This window comes from Herpailurus yagouaroundi, unplaced genomic scaffold (assembly GCF_014898765.1).
Source record: "Herpailurus yagouaroundi ecotype Mexico unplaced genomic scaffold, PumYag 196, whole genome shotgun sequence".
Lineage (NCBI taxonomy): Eukaryota > Metazoa > Chordata > Mammalia > Carnivora > Felidae > Herpailurus > Herpailurus yagouaroundi.
This window is the reverse complement of record NW_024412427.1, coordinates 32,014,138-32,027,395: the sequence shown is the minus strand read 5'-3', so window position 1 is coordinate 32,027,395 and position 13,258 is coordinate 32,014,138. Positions and strand designations below refer to the sequence as shown.

The 13,258-nt window shown below is 41.1% G+C and overlaps 1 protein-coding gene across 3 annotated transcripts in view; it reads right to left on the bottom strand.

Moving 5' to 3' along the window:
* Positions 1-851: 851 nt before the first annotated feature.
* The window catches only part of CFAP61 (cilia and flagella associated protein 61), a 281,759-nt gene continuing 269,352 nt past the window's right edge, over positions 852-13,258 (bottom strand). For all 3 annotated transcript variants that reach the window (XM_040447823.1, XM_040447824.1, XM_040447825.1), the window contains 2 exons: positions 9,305-9,395; positions 852-1,304 (listed from right to left, as the gene is read on the bottom strand). In XM_040447823.1, coding sequence (XP_040303757.1) covers positions 1,104-1,304; positions 9,305-9,395 — 292 coding nt within the window. In that variant the 3' untranslated portion in view covers positions 852-1,103. The remainder of the gene's footprint in view (positions 1,305-9,304; positions 9,396-13,258) is intronic.

Sequence of the window (13,258 nt, the reverse complement as noted above, 5' to 3'; positions counted from 1 at the left end):
TAGTTTCTAGCATATGGCCGAAGCTGGGCCTCCCTCTAAATGACCCCTGCATTTGTGTAAAACATACGTGTGAAGGAATTAGTGGAGTTTATTGCTTGCTTTTGCCTGCCTCAGAAAAATCAAGAATCTAGTGTTCTGGAACAGTTTTCTTTTTGAGAGATATCAGCTTGATAATGGGTACACAATTCTCTAATGCCAACCATGACTTCTCCTCCTGAGAGCTGTGTGACCTTGGTGAGGGTGTCAACTTGTGCTAAATGTTAACATAAATTTTAAAAAATGAAAAGCTGGAAATGTGTCCATGAAAAACAATTTTAAAGCCTGTTGATCAAAAATTCAGTCATGAATTGTGTCACACTATCTATTAAAAGAGATCCAAATAAATGAAAACTATTGTTGTTCCTGCATCCATATGTTTTCTAGTAGGCATGAAATTTGCTATATATATCTTATAGAGAGATTCGGACCCACATTACAGGTGACATGTACCAGAGGCCCTGGTGCAAAGCAACAGTGCTAAGGGGCAAAAGAAATGAACTAGACTGATTTTGCACTACTATTTTCTAATCTAAAACCTGCGTGTGAGCCTGTGTGTTGATCCTTGAATTTTTCTCACAATATTGAGGTACAGAAATTTTGATAGCAGCTGCCTCATTTCAAAGTTCACATAAACTTGCCTGCATGGTCAGTTCTTGTGATGTTGGATTATAGAGCTAATTTCTCATCATCAGTTTTGCCTATTTTCCATTCTGGGCACATGCTTTTCTTTTTTATTGCCCAGGAGTATTACTGGGTAAACAGGTGAAGAACTAACGGCAGCAGGGCACTTCAGGAAATATATCAGAATCACACCCAACATAAAGACAAGTTTAATACAGTACATCCCATTTTATTGCTGAAATGGATTATTCTGCCCTGGAACATGCCTGGTGTTCAAAAACTTCCAGAATAGAGACCCATGGCCGTGCGCCACCTACTGGAACCATAGAAAACTACAGGCATAAGCTTGGTTGTAAAGCCAGGTTTCAGAGAGGTTTCCCATTTATACTCAGCACTTCCGGAAACTACATGTGTGAAAACAAAGTGGAGGGTATGGCCATGCACTAAATGATGCCTGGCCACGCATACATGGGCAGGTGGTAGTGATTATACTGCAGGTAGTCAAGGATGCTCTTCTCCACCAGCCCCTTGTAGATAGTTTCCTGGAAAACTCTTTTGAGGTATTTCCTGGGCTTCTCCTTCAGGTTAATTTCTTCATCTTCTATCTGATGGGCTAACTGTTCTATGGAAGGAAGGTCTTCCTCCTGGAAAATAGAGGAAGTGGCCAGATATGGAAATTACTTGGACAATAAGAGGGCAGTTTCACTAAAATGAAAAAGAGTGATCACCTTCTCAAGGGTGCTTGTTCTTGTCCCCTAACTTTTCAAAAATTATTTTTAATCATGGCAAAATATACATAAGATTTACTGTTTCAACCATTTAAAACTTTTAAAATATTTATTTATATTTGAGAGAGACAGAGACAGAGAGACAGAGGGTGAATGGGAGAGGGACAGAGAGAGAGGGAGACACAGAATCTGAAGCAGGCTGCAGCCTCTGAGCTGTCAGCACAGAGCCTGACATGGGGCTAGAACTCACAAACTGTGAGATCATGACCTGAGCTGAAGTTGGCCGCTTAACCGACTGAACCACCCAGGCGCTCCTGTTTTAATGAGGACATCCACATTGTTGGGCAGCCATCCCCTATCCATGTTCAGGACTTTCTCATTCTCCCAAACTGAAACTCTGTATTCATTAAACACTAACTCCCCATTCTGCCTCCACCAGCCCCTGGCAGCCACCGTTCTACTTTCTATCTGTGACTCTGACTACTCTGGGTACTTCATGTAAGTGGGATCAAACACTATTTGTCTTCTTGAGGCTGGCTTACTTGACTTGGAATAATGTCCTCAAGGTTCAGCAAGAATAGTAACTTTAAGTTCTTAATATTCAGATAAAAGTTATCTGCAGATCACACTTGTTTTAAAAATAAGAAAGGAAGTGATTAAGCATTTTTACATGAAAACTTCTAGATGGTTTACTTTACATGGTTATAGTCCTCTCTCAAGAAATAGGATTTTATAATATAAAAAGAGAGAGGGAGGCAAACCATAAGAGACTCTTAAATACAGAGAACAAACTGGGGGTTGCTGGAGGGGTGGTGGGTGTGGGGATGGGCTAAACGGGTGATGGGCATTAAGGAGGGCACTTGTTGGGATGAGCACTGGGTGTTATATATGTATATATGTAAATTCAAATTTTGTTGACATATTTAAAGACAAGGCTCAGAGAGAATAAGTTATTTAATGTTGATAATCACATGCCGTGCATATCTAAAATATAGTAGGGAATTTTCCAACATTTTATTATAAAAATACTCAAACATAGAGGCAAGTTGGCTGAATTGTACATTTAGCACCAGCACACACACATGGCTAGATTCTACGGTTGAGGTTTACCCTATTTGCTCCATCACGTATCTGCCCATCGATAGGAAGTTGTTCTACAATGCACTCCACCAAGGTTTGAGCTGTGTACGTTCTGAATACCACAATAATTCCAAATGACCCTAACAGCAGACTCACGGGGACTTTGGTGCTATATTTCCTTGAACTTCCAATAATTTTTATTTTCAACAGAAAAAAAGTAGGCGACTTGCAGATCATTAATTTATTAACAGTCAGAATTTTACAGATGGGAAAATAGGTTCAAACTATATGGAAGCGTAACAGAATTATTTGGTTCTGTCAGTGAGACACTGACAGAAGTCCTGGAAATTACACACACATCACTTCAGAGAACAGTCAGTGAGGCTCACTGGACTTCGGATTTAAATCAGCTCAACGAAACAGTGACAGAAAAAGGCACCTGACGCCCAGGATGAAATATTAGAGGTGCTGCCAGCATGTCCCCAACATATCTTCCACAACACACACAAGGTGTGTTCTTTCTTCCTTAGTTTTTCAGGAGAATCGTAGCAAACAAAAACAACAACTTTACAAAAATTGTAGAATGGTGTATGGTGATGTTCTGACAGTGCTGTAAATACTGTAAAATCACAAAATGGAGCTTTTAAGTTTACCTAAGACAAATACCGCTCTAGACTGTAAACAGATTTTTGTGCATTTGCCTCTCACAGTGTGTCCTCTCTGTATGACCATCTCCCTCCCATGTGACCATCTGCCCCTCAGTGTGACCGTCTTCCCCCATGTGACCATCTCCCTTCTCAGTGTGACCAGCTCCACCTCAGGGTAACCATCTTTCCCCATGTGACCATCTGTCCCTCAGTGTGATCAGCTCCCCTTCAGTGTGACCATCTATTGCCAATACTTGTTACTTTTTTTTTTCTTTCTACTATAGCCACTCTAGTGGGTGTGAAGTAGTATCTCATGTAGTTCTGCTATGCATTTCCCTAATGATGAATGACATAAATCTTTCCATGTAAATGTTTTTTACTTCTGGATTATCAATTTTATTCCATTGATCTCTGGATCTATCCTTATGCAAGTACCATGCTGTCCTGGTTACTGCTGATCTGTAGTAAGTTCTCAAGCTGCAAAGTGTAAGTCATTCAACTATTTTTTATTCTCAAGATTGTTTTGGCTATTTAGAGTCTCTTGCATTTTCCTATGAATTTCTCCATTTCTGCAGAAGATGCCATTGGGATTTTGATAGGATTACATTAAATTTGTACATGGCTTTGGGGAGTGCTGCCATCTTAATTATATTCAGTCTCCAGTCCATGAACACAAATGGCTTTCCATTTATTTAGGTCTGCTTTAGCTTCTTTCAGAAATGTTTTGAGGTTTTCAGTATACAAATCTTACACCGCCCACTTATATTTATTCCCAAGTATTTTATTCTTTTGGATGTTATTGTAAATGGAAAAGTTTTTCTTAAAACATTTTTTTATTTTAATTTTTTAAAAATTTACATCCAAGCTAGTTAGCATATAGTGCAACAAAGATTTCAGGGGTAGATTCCTTAATGCCCCTTACTCATTTAGCCCATCTCCCCTCCCACAACCCCTCCAGTAACCCTCTGTTTGTTCTCCATATTTAAGAGTCTCTTATGTTTTGTTCCCCTCCCTGTTTTTATATTACTTTTGCTTCCCTTTCCTTATGTTCATCTGTTCTGTGTCTTAAAGTCCTTATATGAGTGAAGTCATATGGTATTTGTCTTTCTCTGACTAATTCCGCTTAGCATAATACCCTCCAGTTCCATCCATGTAGTTGTAAATGGCAAGATTTCATTCTTTTTGATTGCCGAGTAATACTCCATTGTGTATATATACATGACATCTTCTTTATCCATTCATCCATCGATGGACATTTGGGCTCTTTCCATACCTTGGCTATTGTTGATAGTGTTGCTATAAACATGGGGGTGCATGTGTCCCTTCGAAACAGCATACCTGTATCCCTTGGATAAATGCCTAGTAGTGCAATTGCTGGGTCGTAGGGTAGTTCTATTTTTAGCTTTTTGAGGAACCTCCATACTGTTTTCCAGAGTGGTTGTGCCAGCTTGCATTCCCACCAACAACGCAAAAGAGATCCTCTTTCTCCGCATCCTCACCAACATCTGTTGTTGCCCGAGTTGTTAATGTTAGCCATTCTGACAGGTGTGAGGTGGTATCTCATTGTGGTTTTGATTTGTATTTCCCTGATGATGAGTGATGTTGAGCATTTTTTCATGTGTCTGTTGGCCATTTGGATGTCTTCTTTGGGGAAGTGTCTATTCATGTCTTTTGCCCATTTCTTCACTGGATTATTTGTTTTTTGGGTGTTGAGTTTGAGAAATTCTTTAAAGATTTTGGATACTAACCCTTTATCTGATATGTCATTTGCAAATATCTTCTCCCATTCCATCAGTTGCCTTTTAGTTTTTCTGATTGTTTCCTTCACTGTGCAGAAGCTTTTTATTTTGATGAGGTCCCAATAGTTCATTTTTGCTTTTTTCTCTTGCCTCTGGAGACGTGTTGAGTAAGAAGTTGCTGCGGCCAAGATCAAAGAGGTTTTTGCTTCCTTTCTCCTCGAGGATCTTGATGGCTCCCTATCTTACATTTAGGTCTTTCATCCATTTTGAGTTTATTTTTGTGCCTGGTGTAATAAAGTGGTCCAGGTTCATTTTTCTGCATGTCGCTGTCCAGTTTTCCCAGCACCACTTGCTGAAGAGACTGTCTTTATTTCACTGGATATTCTTTCCTGCTTTGTCAAATATTAGTTGGCCATACATTTGTGGGTCCATTTCTGGGTTCTCTATTCTGTGCCATTGATCTGAGTGTCTGTTCTTGTGCCAGTACTATACTGTCTTGATGATTATAGCTTTGTAATACAGCGTGAAGTCTGGAATTGTGATGCCTCTTGCTTTGGATTTCTTTTTCCAGATTGCTTTGGCTATTCGGGGTCTTTTCTGGTTCCATAAAAATTTTAGGATTGTTTGCTCTACCTCTGTGAAGAATGCTGGTGTTATTTTGATAGGGATTGCATTGAATATGTAGATTGCTTTGGGTAGTATTGACATTTTAGCAATAGTTGTTCTTCCTATCCAGGAGCATGGAATCTTTTTCCTTGTGTGTGTGTGTGTGTGTGTGTGTGTGTGTGTGTGTGTCTTCAATTTCTTTCATAAGCTTTCTATAGTTTTCAGTGTATAGATTTTTCACCTCTTTGGTTAGATTTATTCCTAGGTATTTTATGGTTTTTGGCGCAATTGTATATGGGATCAATTCCTTGATTTCTCTTTCTGTCTCTTCCTTGTTGGTGTATAAGAATGTAACTGATTTCTGTGCATTGATTTTATATCCTGAAATTTTGCTGAATTCATGAATCAGTTCTAGCAGTTTTTTGGTGGAATCTTTAGGGTTTTCCATATAGAGTACCATGTCATCTGCAAAGAGTGAAAGTTTGACCTCCTCCTGGCCGATTTGGATGCCTTTTATTTCTTTGTGTTGTCTGATTGCTGAGGCTAAGACTGCCAATACTATGTTGAATAACAGTGGTGAGAGTGGACATCCCTGTCTTGTTCCTGACCTTAGGGGAAAAGCTCTCAGTTTTTCCCCATTGAGGATGATATTAGTGTTGGGTCTTTTGTATATGGCTTTTATGATCTTGAGGTATGATCTTTCTATTCCTACTTTCTCAAGGGTTTTTACCAAGAAAGGATGTTGTATTTTGTCAAATGCTTTCTCTGCATCTATTGAGAGGATCATAGGGTTCTTGTCCTTTCTTTTATTGATGTGATGGATCACATTGATTGTTTTTGCAGATATTGAACCAGCCCTGCATCCCAGGTATAAATCCCATTTGGTCATGGTGAATAATTTTTTTAATGTATTGTTGGATCCGGTTGGCTAATAGCTTGTTGAGGATTTTTGCATCCATGTTCATCAGGGAAACTGGTCTATAGTTCTCCTTTTTTAGTGGCGTCTTTGTCTGGTTTTGGAACCAAGGTAATGCTGGCTTCATAGAAACAGTTTGGAAGTTTTCCTTCCATTTCTATTTTTTGGAACAGTTTTAAGAGAATAGGTGTTAACTCTTCCTTAAATGTTTGGTAGAATTCCCCTGGGAAGCCATCTGGTCCTGGACTCTTGTTTTTTTGGGAGATTTTTGAATACTAATTCGATTTCTTTCCTGGTTATGGATCTGTTCAAATGTTCTATTTCTTCCTGTTTCAGTTTTGGTAGTGTATATGTTTCTAGGAATTTGTCCATTTCTTCCAGATTGCCCATTTTATTGGCATATAATTGCTCATAATATTCTCTTATTATTGTTTTTATTTCTGGTGTGTTGGTTGTGATCTCTCCTCTTCCATTCTTGATTTTATTAAGGCCCTTTCCTTTTTCTCTTTGATCAAACTGGCTAGTGGTTTATCAATTTTTTTAATTCTTCCAAAAAACCAGCTTCCGGTTTCATTGATCTGTTCTACTGGTTTTTTTGGTTTTGATAGCATTTTCTGCTCTAATCTTTATTATTTCCTGTCATCTGCTGGTTTGGGGTTTTATTTGCTGTTCTTTTTCCCGCTCTTTAAGGCGTAAGGTTAGGCTGTGTATTTGAGACCTTTCATCCTTCTTTAGGGAGGCCTGGATTGCTATATATTTTCCTCTTATCACCGCCTTTGCTGTGTCCCAGAGGTTTTGGGTTGTGGCCATTTTCATTGGCTTCCATATACTTTGTAGTTTCCTCTTTAACTGCTTGGTTAGCCCATTCATTCTTTAGTAGGATGTTCCTCAGTCTCCAAGTATTTGTTATCTTTCTAAATTTTTTTCTTGTGGTTGATTTCGAGTTTCACAGCATTATGGTCTGAAAATATGCACGGTATGATCTCAATCTTTTTGTACTTGTTGAGGGCTGATTTGTGTTCCAGTATGTGGTCTATTCTGGAGAACGTTCCATGGAGAAGAGTGTATATTCTGCTGCTTTAGGATGAAATGTTCTGAATATATCTGTTAAGTCCATCTGGTCCAGTGTGTCATTCAAAGCCATTGTTTTCTTGTTGATTTTCTGATTAGCTGATCTGTCCATTGCTGTAAGTGGGGTACTGAAATCCTGTTGTTCAAGTCCCCTATTTCCTTACCTGGTTGTTCTATCCATTACTGAAAGTGAAATATTGAATTCCCCAGCTCTTATTTTAGAACCATCTCTTCCTTTAATTCTATCAACTTTTGCCTCGTGTGTGTGTGTGTGTGTGTGTGTGTGTGTGTATAGGGGTTTTGTTGCTTGGTGCATATATCTTTATAATTGTTACATTTTTGAAGAATAATCTTGACTATATAAATTTTCATTTTGGTCAGTGACTCTTTGGTTAAGCTAAACACAGTGTCAGTGGATTTATAATCTGTTCCTCTTTACTTCCATGCAAGACTCGTGAAATCTTACAATGGGTTTGTTTTTAAAATAAGTGATACATAGATTTGAGATGACTTACAATAACAGTCATAAATAATAGTCTTTTATTCCTTTCTCTCCATGTGGAAGTAGAGGAAAACTGATATGCTGAGCTATAGGATATCATAGTCAATGGGACTGGACTGCTGTACTTTCCTATAGACAATCTGGAAAGTAAAATGAAATGGGCTACTTAATCTCAATATTTGAGAAAAGGAATTACCATCATTCTTTAGTGAAGGCTATCCTCTTTATTTTCCTATTACCAGGCTCTCAAATGAACTCCTGCATATCTGCTTATATGAGTACCACTTCCACTGTCTGCCTGTCCCCACCACCATTACCTGTGGGGGCTGGCACTTACTGGGAGCCATTCTTCTGTGCTGTGTACTTGCACATATCCCCTCCTTCACTCCTCCCACAGCTCACTGAGTTGGGAACAGGTAGTCCCTGTTCTACAAGGATCTGAGCTAGAGGCAGACACCACTGCATGCAGCACCTCTTCCTGTGGCCTTTCCCACTTGACACATGCAAGGCAGTGCAGGCAGTACGGACTCAGTGTGTGATCTGTATCTATGCTGCCCAATATGGAGCCCACACCACAGGAATCTTTGAGGGTCACAGGTGCTCTCAAGTGGAAGTGATAACAGAGACGCAGTACTTGCCCTTTTAGACAATAAAACATGGTGGAAAACTAAGCTGTGCCCACTGGGCCAGCCCTTATCTGAGTGGAGCAAGGGAGAGTCTGCGATGGATATCTGACTACTTTGTGAGCACAGACACTAACTCTCCACAGCTTCATTAAGGAGTCTAGTGTTGCAAGAAAGAATTTAATTTAAAGCTTCACGAATATTTCACTACTTACACTGCAGAGTCAAATTTCTTGCTGAGCATGGAGTCTTTGGGAAATGTATCCTTCCAGTTAATTCCCTATCACTTTGAGAAAGCAGTTTGGGTTATAAAAGGGGTGTGTCTGGGCATCTTACACCTTCCCTTTACATTTTCATAATAACACACAGACACACAAATATCTAGCAAATGGTGGGCAATAGGGCAGAAACTAAAGGCATGCAATGTCCATTCTTGAGAGCAAGTCGAAAAAACTCAGATTCGGTTCCCAGTCAACATCCCTGTTAACTGATCATGAAAATACAGTTACTTGTAAAAAGGAAAAAGAAATCTGCCTCTCATAAAAGGATTAAATAATCCACTTTTCCTGAAATATCACTGTCTATGTTCACATACTCCAAATCTTGTTTATAAGAAGTACAGTTGTAAGTAAAACCAAAAGGGGGAATGTAGAGAAAAGTCTAAATGACCAACAACTACAAAGTGCTTGTAATCTGCAAGAAATAACTCACATATCTATTAATCACTCTTACCTCCTTGGAGGTCAAGATCTGGCGTAACTCTTTCCTTAGATCAATAAAACGATCGTGAAACAGGGCCATGCACCATGGCTCCATGAAGTAGCTAGTGAGGAAAGAAAAGATTCAGTTAGCTGGAAACGCTCTCATTACCACTAATAAAGTATTTACCTGCTTTTTGCCTTTATAAATTACAGTTCTGGCCCCTTCGCAAGCGTTTGCTCATAAAATGCCTCGTGGAACAGCCTGGCCAATCAATTTTTTAAATGGATGTTCCTGATGTAAGGCCAGGTTCCATAATTACATTTAAAGTGGTTTAATTCAGAGCTGGGGCAAGACCCAGTGAAGAATCCTGATTTTATCAGAATTTAAAAGCCTGAAGACTTGTAAAGAACGGTGTCTCCATTATCTGCCCTCATTTGAGAAAAACAGATTGCAGGATTAACTGAACTGCTGCATAAACAAATTACATTTGGGTAGACAATAACACAAATGTTGTTCATCATTAAGGTTTCTGGATTAATAATGACCAGAAAAACAGGCCACCTCGGTGGTGTTGCAACATAGCCTCCATACAATTGCACTGATGCTTAATTGAACATCTTTTAGGAGAGCAGCTCTTTTGGTGTTTATATTGGCTAACTTTTCACTGAAAACCATTGGAGTAAATGCTTTGTGATGCATTCTTGGAGAACCAAGACCATTTACTGTTACTTTAACTCTGATTTTATTTTAATGCTAAGTGTCTTGGGATGGGAAACATCACTTCTTTCACGCTGGAGACACGTTGATCACGTGGGTTTCACTGTTCTCTGGATGTGAGTTTGTTGTTCCCATTACTGCTAATGGATGCCATGTGTGTGCACCAGGGAAGAAAAACCTGGTGCCCACGTGCAGACGAGCACCTTCTGTTTTCCCAGACCTGAAGTTAATTCTTAGGGAAGGAAGTGACGAGACCCAGGGACGACTGAGGCCTTAAAGGACAAGTATAATGATAAGAGTCTGTGCTACAATCAGCATGGCACTCAGCTATATCACTTATTACCTATCACCTATTTGCTTGACCAGCATGTGACCTAGTTTCATGCTTAATTACCTATTTTCCATTCAACTATGAATTCCACTAATATTTATGGAACATCTATTATGCACCCAGCAGTATTCTGGGCACAGGGGAAACAGCAAGGACCAAAATAGACCATCAACCCTGCCACTGTGAAGCTTATATTCAAGTGACAAATAAGTAAACATAAGGCCTGTTGGATGATGAGAACTGCTTAGGAGAAAACACAAGGCAGGCAAGGATAGGGGAGGCCAAAGAAAAGCTCAGGGAGTAAAGGCTTGAGGGCAGGGAGAGAGAGCCATGTGGAGATCTGGGAGAAGAGCCCTCTAGAGAGAGGGAACAGCAGATGTGAACACCTGGAGCCAGGAGTGTGCTAAGAGCACTCTGTGAGGCGGAGTGGAGATAAGAGCAGGGATTGGTAGGGAGGTGAGGTCAGGAAGGCGATGGGTGGGAAAGATGCTCCTGGAGGCAGCAGCCCAGTCAGAGCTGTTGTGTACAGCAGTCCTCTGTCTCCATGATTTCACTTTCTGCATTTCAGTCACCCGCAGTCAACCGTACTCCGGAGCAGGTGACCCTCCTCCTGACATACTGTCAGAAGGTCAGTAGGAGCCTCACACTACATCATAGTGCCTATGTCATTCACCTCACTTCGTCTCATCATGTGGGCAGTTTATCAGCTCACGTCATCACAAGAGGAAGGGTGACTACTGTGTGATAAGGTATTTTGACAGAGACCACATTCATATAACTTTCATTAAGTGTATGACTATAACTGTTCTATTATGTTATTGTTGCTAATCTATTAAAGTGCCTAATTTGCAAATTAAACTTTATCGTAGGTGTGTATGCGCCGAAGAAAACATATAGGGCTCAGGACTAACCACGGTTTCCGGCATCTACTGGGGGTCTTGGAGATATTTCCAGCGGGGAAAGGGGGACCACTGTAATCGCTCCATGGCGATCCAGTTCAGCACTTGCATGCGAAAGGCATCTTATGAATCTTCACAAATGAATGAATGTACATTGCACTGTGTACATTCTTTCTGCCTGGCTCGGATTGGTCTTTCATTAATATAGAATAAAGTTCTGCTAAATAAATTGGTGACAGAACTCTGCAAAATGCCCCAAGACAGGAAGCATTATGAAAAAGAGCATCACTGGGAAGACTGGGAAAGCTGTATGTGAAACCAGAGCTCCAGGATGATCTTGCTAAGCCCCACAGCAAGCAAGGCTGAGGGTGTCAGGTGGGCACTTTGCGGAAATGTCAGAGGACTGCTCGCCTCTGAAATTACTCAAGGCCACCTAATTCTTAGTGAATGGAGCCAAATTGATAGGCATTCTGGCTGGGTTTCTGGGCCCCTACAAACCCTGGCCAACATCCAACATCCATCTAAGTCCTTAAGCAAAGGCACTGGTGCAGGGCTGGCCACATTGGCAAGGATGAGCACCTTGGGGTGATGTTTTGACACATCTCCTCAGAGAGTAGCTTCTTGGGCCAAAACATCAATTACAGCCTATGTCCAGACACTCAAGCACGGCTTTGCTAGGATGGTCCCTGCCTCTTAGATCAAAACAGCTTCTAGAAAAGCTTCAGGGAATTGTGGCTGTGCAAATTTTGAAACTATCATAATTCTGAAGTTAGGAACCAGTGGGCCCTTTTAAAAATATTTTTAATGTTTATTTTTTTATTTTTGAGAGAGAGAGAGGGAGAGAGAGAGAGAGCGAGAGCGAGCAAGCATGAGCAGGAGAGGGGTAGAGAGGGAGGGAGTCACAGAATCCAAAACAGGCTCCAGGCTCTGAGCTTGTCAGCACTCAAACCCACAGACTGAGATTATGACCTAACCCGAAAACGGAGTCTTAACCGACTGAGCCCCCCAGGCGCCCCCCAGTGGGCCCTTTTAAATTTGTGGCTTCCTTTCCCCAGTTGCTGAGATGCCCCCTGTGTGTTTCCACAGTACCATCAGGAGTGCCCTCCCTCTTGGTTCCGGGGCCTACAACCATATCCTTCTAGGTGGTACATCCTCTCTCTGCTTTCCTGGTTCCTGCATGGCCCTGTTCCCACAGCCCAGGTACGGTTCAGGCAGCCTTCACTACTTGGCCCTCCTCATTGTTGGCTTCACAGAGGGAATTGTGGGGGAACCCCACTTCCCTAAGGTCACAGCCTGCCCAGCCTGGGCCCTGGCCCACCATCTAACACCCACATTCCCGCAGCCTCTGTCCACAAAGCTGAACACAGATGGCTGGAGAAGCAAGTGACCCTTAATCCTCTGAAAAGATAGTTGCTGAGCCCATCTGTAGAGTGCTTGGCAGGGGTGGAGGATTAGGGTAGGGGGTGGGGGCGGCATGAAGAAGAAGTTGGATGTTTTTGCAAATTATTTCTTTTGCTGTCTTTGAAACTCTCCATGCCTCTCACAGCAGTGTCCAGCAGTAACAGCACCTAGGTATTTGACCACCTCTATTCTCATCAAAATACATTGAACAGTTTGGAAACCAAAGATCTGGGAGACCTGAAATAGTATTTCTTTAACACTTCCTAACATTGTCTCCTATGGGAAAACATTTTGAGACCCTCTTCCAGAAGGTAACAATCTCTGTAGCAAACTATTTGTTACCCATATTCCTGGATTTCATCTGTGACAGCCATTTTTACATACAAAAGAGAAAGGTTTGTAGAACTCTATTCAGGGGTGCCTGGGTGGCTTAGTTGGCTGAGTGTCCAACTCTTGACTTGGGCTCAGGTCATGATCTCACAGTTCCTGAAACTGAGCCCCCTCGTCAGGCTCTGTGCTGACAGTACAAGAGCCTGACAGTGCAAGAGAGAGAGCTTGGGATTCTCTCTCTCCCTCTTGCTCTCTGCCCATCTCCCACTTGTTTTCTCTCTCTCTCTCTTTCGCACAATACCCTGG